Source organism: Pomacea canaliculata, linkage group LG10 (genome assembly GCF_003073045.1).
Source record: "Pomacea canaliculata isolate SZHN2017 linkage group LG10, ASM307304v1, whole genome shotgun sequence".
Classification (NCBI taxonomy): Eukaryota; Metazoa; Mollusca; class Gastropoda; order Architaenioglossa; family Ampullariidae; genus Pomacea; species Pomacea canaliculata.
Window position 1 is genome coordinate 4,903,646 of NC_037599.1, and position 21,500 is coordinate 4,925,145.

The 21,500-nt window shown below is 37.0% G+C and overlaps 2 protein-coding genes across 4 annotated transcripts; one reads left to right on the plus strand and one right to left on the minus strand.

Annotated features, from left to right (window-relative positions):
* Positions 1 to 361: 361 nt before the first annotated feature.
* LOC112574594 (trimeric intracellular cation channel type 1B.1-like) lies at positions 362 to 9,894 on the plus strand. Its single transcript, XM_025255779.1, has 5 exons — positions 362 to 621; positions 2,580 to 2,754; positions 3,126 to 3,310; positions 3,615 to 3,702; positions 4,465 to 9,894. Exons 1-5 carry the CDS (start codon positions 498 to 500, stop codon positions 4,772 to 4,774), a joined length of 882 nt encoding a protein of 293 aa, XP_025111564.1. The 5' UTR covers positions 362 to 497; the 3' UTR covers positions 4,775 to 9,894.
* Positions 9,319 to 21,467, minus strand: LOC112574590 (neurogenic locus notch homolog protein 1-like). Of its 3 annotated transcripts, XM_025255771.1 has the most exons (17): positions 20,945 to 21,467; positions 20,407 to 20,559; positions 19,750 to 20,013; positions 18,909 to 18,998; positions 18,486 to 18,562; positions 18,017 to 18,176; positions 17,410 to 17,562; positions 16,630 to 16,770; positions 16,145 to 16,351; positions 14,554 to 15,672; positions 13,926 to 14,372; positions 13,255 to 13,599; positions 12,755 to 12,868; positions 11,924 to 12,070; positions 11,494 to 11,585; positions 10,839 to 10,985; positions 9,319 to 10,514 (listed from the first exon to the last, which is right to left on the minus strand). In XM_025255771.1, exons 1-17 carry the CDS (start codon positions 21,057 to 21,059, stop codon positions 10,509 to 10,511), a joined length of 3,777 nt encoding a protein of 1,258 aa, XP_025111556.1. In that variant the 5' UTR covers positions 21,060 to 21,467; the 3' UTR covers positions 9,319 to 10,508. The 3 variants fall into 3 exon arrangements, 2 of the variants coding, with proteins under 2 accessions (XP_025111556.1, XP_025111557.1); XR_003101461.1 differs by lacking the exon at positions 11,494 to 11,585; XM_025255772.1 differs by lacking the exon at positions 9,319 to 10,514 and having other exon boundaries at positions 10,850 to 10,985; positions 11,494 to 11,581.
* Positions 21,468 to 21,500: the final 33 nt, after the last annotated feature.

Genomic DNA, 21,500 nt, shown 5'->3' on the forward strand with positions numbered 1-21,500 from the left:
CGCAAGCACAGTTATTATGTTATTGTTTTCCTATGTATTAAACAGTGACACAAAAGGTTTCCATATCTGCCCTCACCCATTCTGTCAACAGTAATGCACTGTGGGCTGTAGATAAGGTCCGTAGCTGTCAAAACGCAAATGAGACAATATTTGCCTTTAGAATCGTCAAAAGGGCAGCCTTACGATCAAGTCAAATTTTCAAACATTTCTCTAACAAAGTCCTAGATATTTATTATGATAGCGGACAATGTATAAACAAAAATCGCAGTAAGCATCACTGAGCATCTCACCTTGGACTGTAGGAGTAAGAAAGATCACTCTGGACAAACATAGCAGACGAACTTGGAAAAGCTAAGCGAGTAGTCTCCCCGTGACTAAAAGAGGGCGCATCGACATTTGCCCATTTACAGCAGCCGGCGGCTGGAACCAGAGGCTAGGAGCTTGTATTTTCGACCCGGGGAGCTCACACAGGCTCGAGCACTGTTTTAAAGCGCAAAATGGATCCACAGACGTTTTTAGATGTAGCCACAGTTGTGACTAAACTTAAAATGTACCCATATTTCGATGTTGCGCATTATGTTTTGTGCTGCTTGGCAGTGCGCGATGACATCGTTTCACAAGGTGAGTTGCCTGCTGCAGAAGTGCTTCCAGACGCAGTAGACATTAAATCGAAAAAAGTCGGTAGAAAAAGAAATCTTGACAAAAGGATGTTAAGAACTGCTCTCGAAATGTGGACTTGGAACTATAGCTTGACGCAAGTAAACTAGGAAGACCTAAAATAGACATTAAGGATATTATACTGATAAGTGATTCAGTAGCACGGTAGAAGCAATGTCAGTAATCTTCTTCAGTGTTGGCTGCGCAGCTCTTTCGGCACAAAGAATGTTGTTCTTGTGCCTGAGTAATGTATCTGTAGCATGATTCAAAATTATGTCAGTGGCAATTCACAACAGTTATGAGAATGTTTACTTAAATTATTGAAGTCGCTGATGATGTTGATAATGTTATTGGTTCTTGGATCTCTGCTACATTAATTTGTAAACATGAGTCAGACCTCAGCTTTAGAAATTTGCATTAAAACCAAAACAGATCATTAAATGACAGTATTGTTTACATTAAAGTTACAAGAAAAAAGTTCATCCAATATTATAGATGCACACATTATCCTCCATTTCACTGACATCCACACACAGAAACACTCCCTTTCTCACTCTCTTTTTCACAAACGTTATGCTAATTATACATTTAAGCAAACAATATTCTGAAAAAGAACATGATAAAACTATATACAGTGTGTAATGTAAAAATAAACCAGCTTCATTAATACATTATCTGCTAAGAAGTGTTTATTAGTGTAGTCAGAGAAGTTGGTTACTTAAATGACTAAAACTAATTAGTGCTGTGTATGTTAGAGATCTCTTACACACCACTAATTATTTTTATTCAATATACTCATAGGCAACTAACAGAATGCTATATAAGTATAAGTGCTAGATGAGAAAGAACCAGCTTCAAAGTACATTATCAACTGAGAAGTTTTATTACTTTAGTGAGACAAGCTGGTTATTTGTTTTCAGTAGAATTTCTCTCTATTTTCCTTTCATTTCACTTGAGACCAGTTGCAAAAACATCCTGTTTACAGCTTTATTTATAGCGAGATATTGCACAGTTCTTTTCTGAGTAGAATGCAAGGAAGGAAACATCTGTAGACTGTGACATGCAGGCATCTGCAAAACTAAATGTTAGCAAAAGGTCATCAGATAAACATCCTTGTCTGGTATATTTACTTCAGATACATCTTTCATGATATTGTTTGTGAAATACAGCTGTTCTTTATTTGCTAGATTTGGCACTCTTTCCTCTAAAAGTCTAAAGAGCTCTGGGGATTATGGAGACATTGCTAATATTGTCACACTTTAAGATATTTTAACATTCTATAGCCCTATTGTTTTCTTATCTGCCATTGAAAATATTGGTCTGCTGTGTTTACAGCTAAGAATTACATGCCTTATCAAATTAAATCAAATCAAACTTTATTGTCTTTCCAAGGAAGTCCAAAACAGTTTTCTTGTGCTCACAAGCCCAACCATATATACAAACATAATATGAGCATAACAAACATAATGTAAGCATAGCAAACATAATATGAGCATAACAAACATTATAAGCATGAAAAAACATAATTGCCAGATATACCCATACAATACATTCAACACACGCATATCTACACCTTCTCTCACATGTGAAACCTCCTAAGGAGGATGCTTGGTAGTATGGCAGCCGTAAGAGTCCTTATGCGCTCTTATTTAGGATCCCTTTTCACAAGTCATTATCTATTGATGTTAGTGTACTTTTGGTGCAGAGTTTTGCCATTTAACAGCAGACCTTTTATTTAGGTCAGAGATGTTAGAGAATGTGTTCTTCAGAATCATGTATCTAGTGTTTCCATTTTCCTTTTTCTTAAAACTTACTAGTGGAATGATCCAAAACTGAAACAATTGAAATATATACTGAGTTGGACTGTTAGAGTACAATGTCATTATCAGTCACTCATAAAAGTTGTTTTATTCTTTCACTAGCTCAAACCGCTGCTGGCCAGGCCCTAACATTTCAGAGAAAGCACCCGCTGTCCAGCTGGCTGTCATCTATGCTGGTGTGCTTTGCAGGAAGCATTGTGGCTAATTTTCTATTGGGAGAACCAATTCTTACACCATTCAAAGACCAGCGTGATCTTGCCACAGCTTCTATAATCTGGTGGGTGTAAATCTGTGTAGCTGTGTGTTATAATGCATAACATTGTTTTGTGTGATTATTTAGAAAACTTTAAAATTGACTTAACTTTGGAAAATACTTTTAAATCCACAATTACTTTAAAAAACCAAATAAATAATTTATTTGGAAAATGATAAAGGAACCTCATAGCGCAAATATTGTACTGTATTCATGCTGTTTGTACCAACTAGCATGCTTCTGAAAGCAAAAACTATTTTTATGCTAATGTATATCAGAGAAAATGCATAATTATATTAAAATCAACATTTGGTATGAGTGTAGTTTTGAGAGCATTGTGGACATTGCCCAATCATATTTTATGAACTGGCTGATAATCCTGGTTGTGTGTGTAGGTATATGATCAACTATTGTCCTTTCGACCTGGTCTACAAGCTTGCAAAGCTATTACCTTTTAAGCTTCTGATATGCATGCTAAAAGAAGTGCAGCGCGCCCACAAAGTGTACCACGGTGTTGTACACACTGCAAAGTTGTATCCCAGTGCCTACGTGGTTATTGTTGTCATCGGGATAGTTAAAGGTTTGTATGGGTTTCAAATTAGGAAGTAATCCAGTGGGTAAAGAAGAGATCTCAGATTATGAATGAATTAATATTTTACCTCACTTGCTAAAGATATTTAAAGATCTGAAGGGGTGGAGATGGGTGATTAGGGAAGGTGGCATGATTGACAATTCATTTGTAATGATAAAGCAGACCCTAATAGTTTGTTTTCACTGAAATGCAGATGTTCAATAGTGCAGGTGAGAGCATGGCTGTGACTTCACAGAGGAGATATGTTTTTAAAGATGATGTTTTGATAACTCTGGCCTTTCATGTTTGTCAGGTAATGGAAGTGGCTTAATCAAGAATTTTGAACGACTTGTGCGGGGTATTTGGATCCCAGGAAGCAATGAACTTCTGCAACCCACTTTGTAAGTAGAAATCTTCTTCAGATCAATCTTGTCTTTAACATGTTCCTGTATCAGAATAGAAACATAAATTCACTGACTTAAAGTAGGTAGCACCAGTTGCCTAGTGGTAGCCACGGAAATGCACCAAAAAACCCCAAAATATAGTGTTTTTAAACTGATTTTTGGTACATTATACTTGTTTTGTTGTGAGAAAATACACAAAATGAAGGATTGGACTTTCCACTGAGGGTTAGGAGAAAAATTTACATTTGAAAAATATAGTAAACTTTAATATGAAAAGTCTGTTGCAAGAAACGTTCACCTGTCAGAATGTTCATTTTTTGTTGAACAAATCATTGGCTAGAACTTTGCAATTATGATGACACCTCTCGCCATCCATTTAAAGTTGAGTACCATTGAAGTTGTGCACAGCCGAAAGTTCGACATAGCTGATGATGCTGGCTTGAGACATAGATCTGTATATACAGATGATCTCTACAGATGATCAACCTACAAATAGTTTATATATCCCTGAACAATCCTTCTATAGCTGTATCTGTTGTAGTTTGTTGTTGTAGTTTAAAAGATATAGGTGTTTCTAACAATATGGTAATTTCATATTTTTCCATAAAAAAAAAATTAGAGAATTATCATCATTGCCGAAGGGTAAGGGGTGGAGTGCTACATGAAATTAGTGTAGGATGCATTTTAGTTAAATTTATTTCTCCGAGGAATCTTTTTTAGCTTTTGGTGTCTTTTTACTGTTTCATCTTCTGTTGACAGTGTGACAAAGGAGTGCCTTGTAGCTTCCATTATCTTTTTGCTGGAGCGTCTTGGCTACATTGCTGTTCCTCATCCCCTCATTTACTTTGGTGTGGTCATCTTCTTCGTCTACTTCAAGATTTCATCCCTCCTTCTTGGGATCGTTGACCCATTTGTGCCACTAGAAAATCTCTTCTGTGCTATCTTCATGGGTGGTATGTGGGATGCCATGAGGCGTGCTGTCAAGACAGAGCCTGTAAAGGAGGAGGACAAAGATGGTCTCCTTCGCAATGATGTTATCAAGTCAAAAGAGGAAAAGAAGAAGGAATAAAGACCGAGAATGAAAGAGCAAGATCACAGTCGAAAGGTCTGTTGGTGTGTAAGAGAAACTGTGTCCTAATTCTTTTGCCTTTCCTACTTTGCCAAACACAATTTTTCCTTTGTTGAGGAATGACTGTTGCGATTTGTGCTTAGGTGATAGTATACATTTCTTAATTCCATAAAGTATTTTGACGTTCCAGTACAACACCAAAGGTTTTCCTTTTACCCTTTAGGCCTTTGATTGTTGTGAATGTAAAAATGAAATTTTGTTACGCATCAGCTAGTGGAATCTGATTTTATTTTTCCCTTTTTCTCTTAGATAGCTCATGATCATATTCATTTTTTTCACTTGATTGGTGTCAATATGATCATAATGTTATGATTTATAGGAGCTTATGATTATGGCTGGATTGGTAATATGTTTTTCCTTGCTGTCCTGTATCAAAGAAATTAATTTAGCTATATTGTTGATTCTCAACGAATTATTTTCATCTTTTTCTCAATAATCTTTGCAATAAATGTCAGTTTAAAAGGTTTTTTTTCAAAAATGGTTTTTTTATGCTTAAATTTATATAACACTTTTCATATTTAAAGTGAAATTATTTGAATCCTCATCTTTCAGGCACTTTTAAATTAAGCAGTTTTTGAAAATTTGCCATATCAAGGACTGTTGGTTTGGATAAGTTAGCTGGTCTCAGAAATGCCTGTACAGTGCCATATATTCCCAGAAGTAATTTTTCATTACAACAAACTTGATCAAACCAGCTGTGATTTTCTCAGCAAACCTGACCTTAGCCATTGTACTTATCAAGGAAAATGGTAAAGTATAAAGATGATCTAGGGGGAATAATGTCCTTTGGCCAAAGTTAAACAGTGATATGTAAGGAATGGTTGCAGAGGTGGTATTTATTTTTTTAATTTTTTATATGCTATCCATAAATGGTCTGCAGATTTTCAATCAAGTTAAGATGACAAATCAACCATTGGTGATGGTGTTTGCATATTTGTAAGAGCCGAGATGACAACTATCAATTATCGAAATTGTATTTGATATTGTTTTTATAGGTAGTATGTAAAACTGTGGCTTAAGGCTATTTTCATTATGTTTGCCTTGCCTGTTAAATCATTGCTTTCGTTTTCACATCAGAACTTTAAATTCATATCAAGGCTCAGTACTAAACACTCACAGATGTAATTACTTAAATGCACATCATAACTAGATTTTACATCAGTGCTCACTAGTAAACATTCTCTTGTGTGACTACTTAAATGTCAGTTGGTATTGTTTATGGTTTTAGAGGATAAGTGTGAGTTCTTATATTAGTAGTGTGTGTGGGTGCCTGTTCAAAAATGCAATGAAAGTTAATCTTCAAGTGGTGCAGTGTTTCACAGACCTTTAAAGGACTGAAACATGGTAATCATGGGAAACTGCCATTAAAAAACAAATAATCTTGCTCCAAATACCCTTCTTAGCACATTGTGCGATAACAATACTCCAAGCAGCATAGTGTGGCAGTACATATTTCCAGAGCTATCATATTGCTCCCAAAATGCTCAAGCACTGCAACGTTGCCCTGCAGACTCTGTATATCTACAAACTGCCTGGTTTGCAGAATTATGATCCTAGAGACTGAAATTATTTCTAATCAAAATAACCAGTCTGTCAGGTCGCTGCATAATTTAGTTTCTCTACATTTGAAGGACATGATTATGAATACTGCTGGTTTAAAGTAGCAGCTTGTCTGTTATTCTAGATCAGAAAGTAGATTTAGTGTATGTTTCATTTTTGAAATTTTCAGCTCTTTGGCAGATTACAATTTGTTTCTGGTGCAAGACGAGATAAAGGTGTGATGGTGTATTTATCTGGCATGTTGGTGCAATTAAAATATTTTGATTGGAAGAATTTTTTTGGCTGTGAATACTTGACAGTTAAAGAGCATAAAAATTACTTTTCGGCAGGGATGTTACGAAAGATTTGAAATTTGTGATTTACACTGTGGGGCAAAGAAATGATTTTCCTGTTGATGTGCAACATGGCTGGCCAAGAATTTTTGTCATTGACAACTCTGCCTCCATGTCTTACCTGTTTAACAGTGTCTCATTGTCTGGTCCAATAGTGTGCTCTTTGGTAGTTATGAAGTTTCAGTCACTCTCAGTTCTAATGTTTTTGTTTTGTGTGATGATATTTTCCTTTATACATGTGTTTTCCAGAGTGTGTTTTTAACACCACATGTAACATTGTATTCAGATGGCATATCCATAGATTTTCCTTGTAACTTGAGTGGCATGAAAACTAGTAAGAAACATGGCCTTCTAATAAATGTGTCTGTGATTAAGCCATTGCAGCTGCAGCAAATGAAGCTTAAGTTCGACAAAGTGACTTATATCAGCAGAGGATATAGTCTGGGAACTCCACATTCCATTGATGTTGTACAGCTGAAAGATGCTCCTAAGACCTGAGTGAAAGAACTTTTGAAGCTAGATTATAATCTAGATAGTTCATTCATTTAAAAATTGAAAGCAGACAACAGGAAAGGGGTCCACCTAGGTGTGTTTAAGTCTAAAGGTACATTTTATGTGTCAGCATGGGTACAGACAGACAGAAGTTTCATTGGAGGGAGTCTGGAAGGTTTCATTGGTACCCTATTTTTTAGTCCACCTTCCCTCCTCGGCTCACACACTTTATCTCCCATTACCCTGTCCACCCCTCCCCCACCTCACCTAGGAAGGTAACCTTAACAACTTTTGGAATGTGCAAAGCTATAAAACATATTTATTTAACAATTAGACTGTCACTCTGCATGTTGTAGTATGTATTTATGACATCAGATAATTTGTGATTAAAAAAAAAGGATTTTTCCACCTGAAAAGCTTTGCTTCATGTTTCACTCATTCCTGTTCCTCAGATTGTACCTGTACCATCTTCCTGCAGCATGGTAGCTATTCCCTGAATCAAAGAACTATAATGATTTTTAGATAACATTGTGATGTGCCCTACAAATTAAAATGTTATCTCATTTGCCTTGTAAAAGAACTTACTGGTGTTCTCTGAATTTTCCTGCCTGCTTAATCAAAATTATGATTAAAAATGTCACTTCTGCAGATTTTCCCAGCTTGTCCAAATGTTTGAACAAAGACATCTTCAGTATGAAGGATTGTTTCTTAATAGTGTACAATTTTATTCATGAATATCCCTCAGAACATTTTGTGGGAATGGCATAGATGCCAGACGTTAAAAATTTTGATATTCATGATTTTGGGTGACTGAGGTCTTGATCTCAGGCCATCTGTCTGGTGATGGTTTCGCAACATGAACAGATGTTAAAAACAGATTTTATTTGGTAATAATTGATGCTTTACATAACCAACAGCTATGGTACTTGTTCTGATTGTTTTTTCTTTGAGTTTATCCCTAGTCATGCCTGCACACAGTCATGGACAAAGAGAAACATCTGACCATAGAAAAACCAATGCTTTCTATAGTCACTGAAAAGTTATTTTACGCGTACATTTTTGCGTATACTGAAGAATTATTTTAAGCAGCACTCCTAATTTGTTACTTTTTTATATATATTATATAAAGTGTGCACGTTGATGCTGTGTGTCATATTCTACACTAGAATAGATGATAACATTTTCTAGTCTTCCAAATAAATATACCGATGATGTTCATTTGGACAGATTGCCAGAATAGACTCTTTAAACTTTTTTTACATCATACAACTTTTATTCTAGGATTTCGTTGGGGATGGACTGATGGCGTGATTGTTAGCGCCTGTCACCAGAACGGTTAGGATAGTCTGTCCTGGGTTCAGATCTCGGGCATGCTCTTTTTTTCTCTACATGTTGTACCTGGTTACAAGGCCAGCTGGCTTGGTGTAAAACACCAATTTCTCTCCCCTTCCAGTATTTCTTGTGGATAATCGAGTCGTTTCTTGTTTCATCTCTCACATTTTTTTCCCTTCTTTAGGCGAACCTAAAATAGGGATTTGAAATATTCTTACATTTCACTTTAAAACCCCTTCAACCAGCCATCCACCCAAAGTAAATAATAAGAATGTTTTAGAAGACATAAATCTATGCAAATTCAGTTTTTAAGAAGCATGTAGATGTTATAATGCACGTAAAAGTAGAGTGAAACTATGGATATCAAAGTTCATAATTACTTTAAAAAACAAATTACATCAGGGATGACAGGAGCTCAGAATATGACCATCAGGAAGCTCAAATATCAAGCAGAATACTCATTGTACTAACAGAAACCAAGCCTTTTTCATAGATATCCTCAGAGTAAAGAGCATCATGAATCCCTAAATTACATGCACATATTAATGGTGACTAAGGCATTTTTTGGTATGCCAGGTATTTATATTTTGATAATTTTAGCTACTTTTTTCACATGTTTATGGTCTCAGAATAGCGACTCTCATACTTTCCTCATAATCAGAATCATTAGATTATTCAGGAACTGTTCATTATTTTACACCTCTGAATTTGGAAACTTTTGATATTTGCATTTATAGCCAAATGGTATTTTGGGTAATGATTTTTTTACATAACATTAATCCCTTTTCTTATCAAAAATGGATGATCTTTTCAAACCATTGAGTGGTTTGTCATTTTATACATCAGGACAGATAAAACAGCCAAGCTGGCTCTCATTTTCTGTCTCATAATGTCTGCCAACAGTCAGCTGGCAGGAGAATTTTTCACATATCTGTATGTCTTCTTATTCTTTTGGTCCTCAACTCCATCACCTTCAAAATCATGTTAGTTTCATTTTGTGTACTTTATCTGTGTGATTCCTATAAATTATGATGATTTGAATCTTTTTAAATCAGTTTTTGTTTGTTTGACCCAAGCAGGCATGTTAATTTTAGACTGGTTAAAGATTATGTGTAGTTTCCCTTTCCCTCTTTTGTAAACTTTCAAAAGTTAATCACAACCTATGAAGCAAGTTTCTTTCTGGGGGTCTGGTTTTATTGTTTTTGGTTTGTTTTGATAGATTATGTTTGGTTACTGTTAAGGTATGGAGACACCAACTTCAAACCTTAAATTGTGTGGATTCTGTGTTCCTGGTTGTGGAAAGTTGCGTTGGTGATCCATTGAAAAATAAACTTAGAAAATGTCTTTAGCCTTTCTTTGGTGTTTCATTTTAATCTAATGCACACTGCCTGTGCCAAATTTTATTGCTTAAACTATTTAGAAACCATTTATTGCCTATTTGTAGATTATAAGAGTACAGCGAAAATTAGAAACTAACTTCTCTTTTTCTCTCTCTCTCTCTCTGAGTGATGCTACAATAAAATTTTAAATAAGTTAAAAGGTACTTTATAAAAACTATTTTATTCTAGATTCTGTATTAACAATGAAAAAATTATCTGCTAAAGATTTAAGGCTCTGTTTAAAACACACACACTCACAGAAAAAGGGTAGAGGTCATAAGTGGAGAGGGGAACAGTACAACATAAAGTACAACTATTATGAAATCATACCAGAGCATTCAGAAACACGTGATCCTCCCATATGACAAGTTGACAAGATTTAAAATTTAACAGATAAATCAACAACATTGAGCTTCCCAACAGGTCACAAGACAGATATGTCATTCTTACAAAACACATCTTAGAAAATCCTAGAACATCTGACGTTACATTTTGGTTTTTGATGTCTTTGCATAACGGCCTAGGAGAAGTTCTTTACAGCCAAAGTCTGTAATGGGATGACTGGTTTCCACATTGTCTTCAAATCTGTACACACATGCACACACAATGAGGTATGTGTTGCTAGTTTGACAAGTGACAGAGGCTAACTGCAGGTAATTCTGAAAATTGTAATTAAAAACAGCAACATGACTGTAAAAGAAAACAAAAATTCTTCATTAATTTAAATTCTTAAATATTCTTATTGAGATTTATGTCGTACTGTCATGTATGACTGGCAAGAGTTGCTTCACCTTAACAGCTATTCTTAAAAAGTGTGTTCTTCTAGTGTCACATCAGAAAAGATATTCTACCTTTTACACTTTAACACAAAGGAATATACACCTTTAGGATGCAGTGTGTGACACTCACCCCAGATCCAAAGGTGATGTTGCAGTGTGGACCACTTGTGCCAGGTGGACAGAGACATGAAAAAGTGTTGTCGAAATTCTCACGACAGAAACCTCCATTACAGTAATTACCTTCACAGCTCTGTGCAGCATCACTGCAGTATTCGCCCTGTGAGAATTACAGTCAAATGTTTGAGTAAGACTGCATTTCCTGAAAGGGTAAATAATTATAGACTGGAAGAGTTAACATTTCTTTAAGCACTGTTTTCAGGTATTAACTTTTATGAACTGTCTTACATTCAACAGATGTAACAGGGCCTGTGGATCTTTTTCCAAAGAAAAGCTTTAAAAATTGCATGTTCTCATAAAGCACATTTATACAGCCTGATGTTTCAGTGAATGCTGCTGCTGCTCGTTAAATCTGTCCTGAGATCAAGTTGTTGAGAATGCATGCAATCGCCTCTACATTGAAGCAGTTGGCACAGGCAGGCAAGAAGGGGATGACATAGCTTCCTGAGTAAAAGCTTCAGTTCATTTTGCATTCATATTTCTTGCAAAGCAGCAATGAGTATGAAAAGAAAAGGCAGGAAAATAGTTCTGAAATGATTTGTTTGCTCTCTTTATTGCAAAAGAGGTTGTTCTCATATTGATTACTCTCTATTTGCTTGTTTACTCACAGTGAAACCCTCTGGGCACTCACACACTATCAGTCCACTTTGTGAACGGCAGGAACCACCATTATTGCAAGGGTTTGGTTCACAATTTCTTCCTTGTCATATCAAAAACACAATTTTGCTCATAACTTTATAATAATAATGGGCATTTGTAATGCACAGCACCACGACCAAGATATAATTTTATTGGGTCTGTAAATCTGCATCTCCAGGAAATATTGGTCAGCAAGATACTACAAAACTGAATATTTCAAAAGTGTGAAAAACTCTACAATGTGAAAACTTTATCATCTGTTAAGTTAAACTATGGAAGCCCAGGGTGAAACACATAAAACTTCCCCCCACCCCAAAAAAAAATGTTGTAGACAGTAAAAGCAAATAATGTTTCTCAAAATTCTTTCAAAAATAATTTGAGGAAATAATAAACACTAACCATCTTTAATCTGGCAGAAGATTCCACTGTAACCAGTAGCACACTCACAGTAAGCACCAGCTTCATCCGTGTAACATTCACCAGGACCAACACATGGGCTGTTAAAACCATTCCCGCAGCTGACCACACTGGCCTCACATACATGTCCTAAAAGACGGATCATTAGATTTAGAAATGATGCACGAGGGATGCTGAGCCATCAGCTAAGCCTTTATCGCGATAATGTAGCCAGCCCTGTATACAGATGTTAAGAAAGCAAAGAAAGAACAGCTTGCCTGGAACAAGATCTGAATCCAGGACAGCTAATTCTCACTGTATTAGTGACACAGCCACTAACCATTACACCACCATTGCACATGTCTGGTTACCTAATGTTTACTCTACACTTAGTTTTCAAAGCCAATAGTGCTTACATCATCTATAAAACTATCAAATTCTATAAACCGAAATGATCAATTTTCATATAAGATTGTTTTTTTGAAGCACTTTGACTTTTCAGGCTCCTTACAGAAAACATGTTGCCATACTACATATAATTATTATAATATATAAAATTATATAATTTAATTAAAATTATTAAAAATTTAAAATAGAAAGATTCAAAAAGTGAATACAGAAAGCAGGAAAAGGACAATGAGGATGAACCAAATGATTCAACCCCAGGACCAAAGATTTGATATTATCTCCCCTGGTAAAGCTGTTTGATGCATCATCTTTTCACAGCAAATACAGCTTGGGTTGAGGATGAGTACATATACATAAACAGAACATATTATTGCATTTACATATACCTGTGCTTGTATGTATCGTCTTTAATGTGAAACAAACTACCTGTATAGGGTGGTTGACAGACACAAATGTAACCACTGCCAGCCATAAGACAGGTACCATGGTTTTGACATGGCTCAGAAGAGCATGACCCACGGTTGTATTCACACATCTCCCCTAAGAAATTACAAGAATAAGTATAGTTGAGGCCAATTAGATTTTTTTATTCAAGTGCAAATTTTCAATCAAGGCTAGATCAGTCTGTGAGATAATGAGGCACATCAACTGAAATCATCAAACTTGATGACATGGACACTTCACCTGCTTAGTGGTATTTGAGAAATATGAATGTATCAATATTAAATGTGTTTCACAAAAAAGTAATAGCAGTTACAAAGGAGGCTAACAGTAACCTTATTAGAGTTGTAGTTTGCAGTTTGTGATCACGTTACTACTTCCAGTTTCATAGCTGTTGGGCATCTGTTCTGACACATCATCACAGAATTTTGGTATTATTAATATTAGCACACCAAAAACTGAAACATCACTGTAATCACACTTACCTCCATATTCTGAAGGGCAGGTACAGATAAACCCATTTCCAGATAACTGGCATGTCCCACCATTGAGACAAGGAGAACTGTCACAGGCTGTTGTTTCAGTGTCACATGTGGCACTCTTAAAGCCCGGAGGACAAAAACAGATGTAATGTGTGTCACTCTGATCTATGCAGCGAGCGCCATTCTGGCAAGGTTCAAAATAGCATGGTGGAAGACCAGACTCACACTGTACACCTGTGTAATTGGCAGGGCAGGCACAGACGAAGGTAGAGCCCACATTATGACAGGTTCCTCCATTAAGGCAAGGATGAGACAGGCATGCTGTTGACTGTATTCCACAGTTGGTGCCTGCAGACAGTAATTTTTTTTAAAGCTAATAGATGTGTGCAAACATCCTAGAAAATATTTACAGTTATATAAAGAGTGAAAAACAAATCTTTGAAGTCATAATTGCCAGTTTCTTATGGAATTTGAACAAGACCAAGGACTTACAAGCATTAAAGAGAAGCAGTATCTCATAGTTCAGTGCATGTTTAACACAACCAAAAACATTGTGAAATAGTTTCCAGTAGATCTGTCAGATAAAGCATGAACTGTAAAATTTGTATGCAGATCATGCACCTTGAACCGGTCTTTTTTATGGTACGAAGAAAAAGTTAAAAAAACAGCCTCACCTGTGAATCCACTATCACAGACACACTGCATAATTCCATCTTGCATGATGCAATCACCATTGATACATAAAGCTTTACTGCAGGTAAGTACCTGCACATCACAATTCTTCCCTGAGTAATTGGGCACACATTCACAGCTATAGTCTCCATCTGCACCATCTATGCAGGTACCATTCACGCATGGTCCAGATGTGCATGGCAAAGGTATTTCACAGTTTCTGCCAGTGTAATGGGAAGGGCACTGGCAGGTGTATGTTTCATTAGTGTTTCTGCACACGCCATTATTTTGACATGGAGAATTACCACACGGGAAGCTGATTTGGCAGCGATCACCAACACTTGTCAGCGGGCAAAGGCACATAAAGGAATCACCGCTTGGCTGACAAGTGCCATTGTTAAGACATGGCTGATTCTGGCAAACCGGAGAGAAGGTTTCACACAGTGTACCTGGAATGTAAAAGTGATGCACATAAGAACAAATAGCTATACACATCCAACACCTAAAACCGCATTTTTAATGTAGTTTGGAATGTGAAATGCTTGAAATGATATTATTATAATAATTTTTTCATCATTCTTGAAAAATGAAATCCTGTTTGTTAGGGTGATGGTGTACAGATCACCTCACCTGTGTAACCTTGAGGACACGTGCAGTAAAACTGACTTCCATTGATGTGACATATACCTCCATTCTGACAAGGAAGAATATTGCAGGGATTGTATTCAGCACAGAGGTCTCCAGAGTAGAATCTGGGACAGAGACAGGTGTAAGAACTGCCATTCACAACACATGTCCCTCCATTAAGGCAAGAGGAATTATGGCAAGGTGATACTTGCTCACAGTTGTCACCTATAAATTCACTGGTACAGTTGCAGTTGTAGCTCGAGTCAAGGTTTGTACACTGTCCCCCATTAAGACATGGATTACTTCTGCATGGCAAAATTGTCTCACATCTGCTCCCAGTGATCCCGTTGGGACACTGACAGTGAAAGGTGGTATTATCTATATTGACGCATGACGAGTTGAACTCACAAGGGCTGCTAATGCACGGAAGAAAGGTCTCACATTGTACACCCTGAAATCCTAGCTGGCAAGTGCAGTGGAAAATACCTGTAGCTTCTGCACATGAACCTCCATTCAAGCAGGGCTCACTGGCGCACAGTGGAGGCAAGGCACAGGTGGGGCCAGTAAAGTTGTTTAAGCAGTGACACACAAAGCCACTGGCAGTATTTTCACATGCACCACCATTCAAACAGGGTCCACTCTGACAAGGGAGCTCAGTCTCACAGACACGTCCTGTGAAACCATCCCTACACTGACACTGGAATTCTGTCACAGAGATGTTTTTACAAGATCCCCCATTCTGGCAAGGAGTGGAGATGCAAGGCCAAAGATTTTCGCAATGAGAGCCGGTAAACTGTGGGGGACACTCACAAACTGTTCCTTTTTCTGTCTCCCTGCAGATGCCTCCATTGGAACAAAAATCACTTGAACATCTCTGTGAAAACTGGCAGTTAACTCCATAAGCTGTAGCTCCACATTCACAGATGTAACTTTCGTTAACCTCCTTGCATGTTGCACCATTGAAACATGGCCCACTAGCGCAGGGTATAGGCAGTGTGCAGTTGACCCCAGTAAAGGTCAGTGGACATGTGCAGTGGTAAGAAGAGTCAGATAATGTGCACACTCCTCCATTTTGACAAGGTCTGGTCATGCATGCTCCAACTGACTGTTCACAGTGACTACCTGAAAAGACACAAATGGAGTACAAAGTGTCTACAGCATTATGGAAATAATAGCTAATATGGAAGGTATAATGATATTGGGGTATGACATTATACATATAGTAAACAGTATGAGAACTGATACAAAACTTCTTTTTACCTGATTTTCAGGCCTAAAGTAAAATAAATTTTTTTGGTAGATGAGTGTGAAAATCTAAAAGTGAAAGATTTTAAATGACATGGAGGTTAACAAAATATTTCAGAAGCATAGGGAATAGAAATTAACTGTTAAGGAGAAAAGGCTCTACCCACCAGCCTGGAATAGTCAGCAGGACAAACTATACTATAAAAAGACTTTCTGCCTTACCAATCATACAACCTCATGAGCTGTAGTAAGAATGTTCATTTCTGCAGCTTAAGTTTAAAAACTAAGCAAGATTTTTAGATGTAATATACTTCCTGCTTATTACAGATTGAAGGAAATGAATATAGACCTGTATATCCATTATAGCAGAAGCACTGGTACTGTCCTTCAACCATATTGACAGGACAGCCTTGCTTTCCACGTGAACAGCAATAGCCACCATTTTGACATGGCTGGGGTACACAAGGATCTTGATCCATAGATCTGTCACAGTTGGTTCCAACATAACCAGGGTTGCAGTTACATGTGTAGCTGTTGATGCTGTCTATGCATGTGCCTAAAAAATATCAAAATATATAAAATGGTTTCATTTAGTAGCTTGTAAAATATATTTGCAACTAAAATGAACATGCTAGACAAAAAATCTTATGAAATGACATCACTGATAATATAAAAAATTACTATATACACTGTCAACAGTAAAAATTCTAAGCAACTTGCAACAAAATTTGAAATTCCCAAATTTGCTAAACCCACAGCAGAGAGAAAATCATCAGGTCAGAGAATTAATAAGCCTCATTACACCATAAAATCTTCCAACAAGTGTGCACAAACCATGAGTGCCACATGGGTTATTGGCACATTCATCCACATTGATTTGACACCAGCTGCCAGTAAATCCATCGAGACAGGCACAGCTTGGCTGTAGCAATGATAGGAAAGCTGGTATGCAAATCCCAAAGTTTTGGCAAGGGTCTGACAATATGAAAAAGAAGAAACAAGAAAATTAAAGACTCAAGATTTGTCTTTAATGATGAAAAAAATATTCCTAGAAAACACAGCATTTAGATAACAGTTACGTTGTCACGTACAGCTAAATATTAGCATAACAGCATTAAAACTAAACTAAAAGAAACGTAACAAATTAAATGCACAAAATATATTCAATCTTAACAGCATTCAGTATATAAATTGTAAAACATTCCATAACCTAATAACTATTTTGGGTCGTGAGCATGCGTGGTTAGTTATATTTAGCCATGAAGGCATGGCATGTGAATGCACAGCCAAACCTTCTCTTTCTCCAATTTTTATCTCCCCTGATAAAGCAGTAAGCATTTCAGCTGGGTAAGCAGGGGAAGTAATCCATCATAGGCCAGAGCAGGGCTCAGTCCAGAAACTTTCTGCTCCAACTCCAACTCACATGAGCAGTGCCATCAGTTGATAGGACTTCCCCATTTCAAGCAATCAATCAAATGTGGAAACTCACCAAAATACTTAAGTACATCTTCAAAATATGTAAATTATAATTTTCTGACATGGATGCCTTTTTTTGACTTTCAATCATCTAAGTTGGGAAAAAATCTGTTAGTGTACGCCATACACAATTCTTACCACCATCATGACACATTTGCAAACGTTCACAAAACTCTCCTGCATAACCTGGCTGGCACAAACACTTAAAAGAGTTCAGCCCTGGGATGCAAGTGCTGTTAAACAAACACGGCATTGAAGTGCACAGATTTGTCTGACTCTCACAGCGTAGCCCTGCAAGAGAGAAAATGAAAAGCATGTGTATGCCAAAATGAAAAATGTAGCCGAAGTCCACAGAATGAGCATTAATACTGCTGAACAACAGTTTAGTGCAGTGACTCCAATTCACATCAATACCCTCTGGATAAAAACTGAATGTGGTAATAGCTGATTTTATCCAAAGCTTGATATATCCAAAGGGACCAGATGCACAATTAACATGCTTATAAATAATGCTTGTGACTAGAGTACCTGTAACACACAGTAACATCAAGCATACAGACGAGAGTTTTCAGGGATCTTAACCACTTACACTAGCTAACTAATCACAACACAGGATCTGGTTCTAAATTCCCTGGATTAGCCTAAGACCTACATTTGATGCTGATATTCCTCTACAGTTCAGACTTAATTATTTTTCAAGTACATTTTAATAAATAACCAAATGCATTCTTTGGTTTTCCTTTACCTTCATAGCCTTTCTGACAGGTGCACAAAAAACCCACTGGTGTATTTTGACAGGTAGCACCATTAAGACATGGAGAACTATCGCAGGCCAGGATCTTGTTTTCACAGTGCAAACCAGTAAAACCTGCAGGGCACACACATCCGTAGGTAGTACTGTTTTCCTGTCACACACATGGATAACATACATGGTGTATCAGACATTAGCTTCAAGCTTATTCTGCTCTTCTGTGTACAAGAATTTGCTAGTTTTACGTCTGTTTTGCCGTTTTTGTCGTCGTGTTTGTGCAGACTACCATAACATGATTTTTTTTTAAATGTTAGTTTTGTCTTTTGTTCTAGAACAGATATGTTTGTTCATTCGTTTTATCCTAGGTTTGAATAGTAAAATTTATGGGAATTGTTGCTAAAAATTCTTCAATCTAATATCATCCAAAAGTACCACAAGTACCATATTGTATTTATACACTTGCCTGGCACAAACCCCCATTCAAACAGGGTTGGGAAAGACATGGCTGAGTCACTATCTCACAGTTTACACCACCATACCCTGAAGGCAGATCACAAACAAATGTATATCACAAACACACACACATATATATATAGTAGATAGAAAGCACTTAAACATATTTGCATGACATCAGACAAAATAAAAAAATGAAATGATGCATACATACATGTAACCAACACACATATATCTACCCTTCATAGTATGCAGCACAATTTTCATACACAAGTTACTAATATATGCCACTTCTTTTTAATACTTTTGCTTGTTATATTTACTTGGACCTATCTTTAAAAGCTAAGCATACTCAGCATAGAAGTCACTGTTATATTCCACTATATGCTTTCTCAGTCAGCTGGTCATGTATTGTATTGAGCTGACAGCATACCTGGAATGCAACTGCAGTAATAGGCCCCTCCTCGCAGTGCTGAACAGGCACCCTGCATGCATGGCTTTGAGTCACATCCAGTCAAGTCATCTGCAAATGTAAAAAATAAACATACATAAAGGGCTGTGAATAAATTTATATACACACATGTGTGGGCTCAGGAATTGTGGTGGATTATGTAGGATATAATATGTATATTACAGAAGTATTTTTCTATTTATATACATGCAAAGCATGCACAGGTTTATGCATGAATATATGCATGTATGTTTGTCCACCTTTAACTAAGTCCTAGTGCAAATCACCACTGATTATGTGCAAAGGTTTGCATGTTCAGAACTGAAAGCTTTGCACTTTTGGTATGGTAGTCACCAAAGCCAAACAGGTCAAAAGGTATAACAGTATAACCTCGCTATTAGTCCTCCAGTAAGAGGGAAAGGCCTCTGATGGCCTCAAACCAGCCTTTACATAAAACATACCACAAAAACACTTGCCAGAGTGGAAAACCTATATCGGTTCTCTATACACCATTTAAACAAAAGGAAGAGGTGGTCTCATGACCTTGAGATCTAATGGGAGTGAAAATTAGACCCCTCACTCACCTCAGGGTCAGCTTTTGTGATAGTGCTGCCCATTTTCTCTCCCTCACTGCCTTACCTCCCCGTTTACAAAATCAGGTACCCACTCCTCATCTAGGTCAACCGGGGCAAGTATATACATCCCATGACTAGTGTGCCTCTTGGAGTTTAGACACCATTAAACACAGCAAAGAACAAGGAATGGTGCAGTTAATAACAAGTTAATAACAATAATTACCAATATGTCACATCTGCTACAGTACCTGTGGTTGAGCTGTTGGCCGTTGTATTTACTATTAATGTAGTTGTTGTCTGCGCAGATCCTGACAGGGTGGTATTAGGACTTGGGGTAGCAGACGTCACTGGGGAGTAAGCAACAGTGGTGGTGGGAATAAAAACACTGCAAGTGATGCCTGTTAAATGCTCAGGGCACTTGCAGATGAAGTAAGCAACCGAAATATTCTCCATTGCTGGAAATCCATAGCAAACACCTCCATTCTGACATGGTTGTGGCACACAAGGGTCAGCTTTAAACAAAAGAAAGCCAGCAAATGAAACAAAAGATGGCAAATATGAGTGCTCGAATCACAAAATGTTATGAACTATGGTTTTCTGTGTAAAGGGCATCATAGTTTATCATGTTGTCTGCAAACCACTGAACAAAGAAATAAGCAAGAACAGTGTGTTCTTTATTAAGATGTGAGACAGAGACTACATTTTTGAAGTGATCCTGATCAAGAATCTTGAATTTGGACCCTATGATGAAAAAAATCTTATCAAGTAATCTTAACACTTTTTGGCCATTTCTACCTCAAGTCTATTGATGCTGTTTTAAATTACTTTTTAAAACATTATTTTAGGTTCACCTTACCATACAACAAAACTTCATGTATGCCTTTAGAGTCCTAAAAGAAACTCACTGTTCTGACACGTGGCAGGACTTTCATCATTTTCCTGAGGACAATCTGGATAGCCATCACATACCCAGCGCTTCAGTATGCAGTCGCGTTCCGCTGGAACTCCACAGTGAATCTGAACTAGCAATTCAAAGTCAGGACAGTCCTCTGCATAAGCTGTGGTAAAAATTATAATGTTTACATAATATGTATGTGTACATATTATGAGACTTTGTGTGTGTGCACACACATGCAAGAAAGGATATTCCAAGTCTCTTGGAATTGTTCAACATGGCACAATGGCATACATTATTATAAAACTTCAAACGCAATACTGATTGAGTTTTCACTTGTATTCCACTTTAAGTGAATCGTCAATTAAAAAAAATAATGCAAGGTGAAGTTCCCATGGTACACACAAACAAAACAGTATGATTTGGTAAGATACACATGAATTAAGAGATTCACAAATCTTATATTTACTTCTCTAAAACTATGTTACAACAATAAGCAGTTTAGAATGGTGCATAACTTAATGTATCAGCAATACTTTTTATCTTGCCTGAGGGTGCTGTGCTGGTGATGTTCAGTGATTGTTGAAGACCTGGTGTGAACTGGAGATTAACAAACACAAAAACGACCAGTTTCCATGTTTGTTTTGCTGGGTAAAACAGCATGACTGCGTAGTTATCGTGGCACCAACAATGACATACAACACAAGGCCCCAGTTTCCTTCAACTGGACACCCATCAGCTCGATCCACTCGCCAAGGTAGATAGATAACAGTGAACAGACTGTGTGTTTGATCAGTGAGTACTATAGCGATACAAGTTTAAGTTATAACAACTAAGAGATCTGCTGGTTGTAGAATAATATTCTTGCGATGCGGTGACTAACAACTCAATATATTACAGCAAACATTCCAAGCAGACTGTCTGCCATAGGTGTCACAGCTGTAGGAACTTATAAAACTCAAGCTTTATTGATTTTGCTAACTCTACACTAGCTTTATTGATTTTGCTTACCCCACACTGATATCAGTTGCATGGATCTATAAGCGCCATTTGTGTGAGCATACAGTCGGGCCAAATAAGAGGAATAACAAATAAAAAGTCCGC

Excerpts from the sequence above, each read along its gene's own strand:
- LOC112574590 (XM_025255771.1), bottom strand. The coding sequence starts at position 21,059 with ATGCTGTTTTACCCAGCAAAACAAACATGGAAACTGGTCGTTTTTGTG. Across the intron at positions 14,373-14,553 it reads GTGTCCTCAAGGTTACACAG|GTACACTGTGTGAAACCTTC; the intron begins GTGAGGTGATCT and ends TTTACATTCCAG. Across the intron at positions 13,600-13,925 it reads CTGTGATAGTGGATTCACAG|GCACCAACTGTGGAATACAG; the intron begins GTGAGGCTGTTT and ends TACTGTCTGCAG.
- LOC112574594 (XM_025255779.1), top strand. The coding sequence starts at position 498 with ATGGATCCACAGACGTTTTTAGATGTAGCCACAGTTGTGACTAAACTT. Across the intron at positions 622-2,579 it reads CGATGACATCGTTTCACAAG|CTCAAACCGCTGCTGGCCAG; the intron begins GTGAGTTGCCTG and ends TTCTTTCACTAG. Across the intron at positions 3,311-3,614 it reads TGTCATCGGGATAGTTAAAG|GTAATGGAAGTGGCTTAATC; the intron begins GTTTGTATGGGT and ends CATGTTTGTCAG.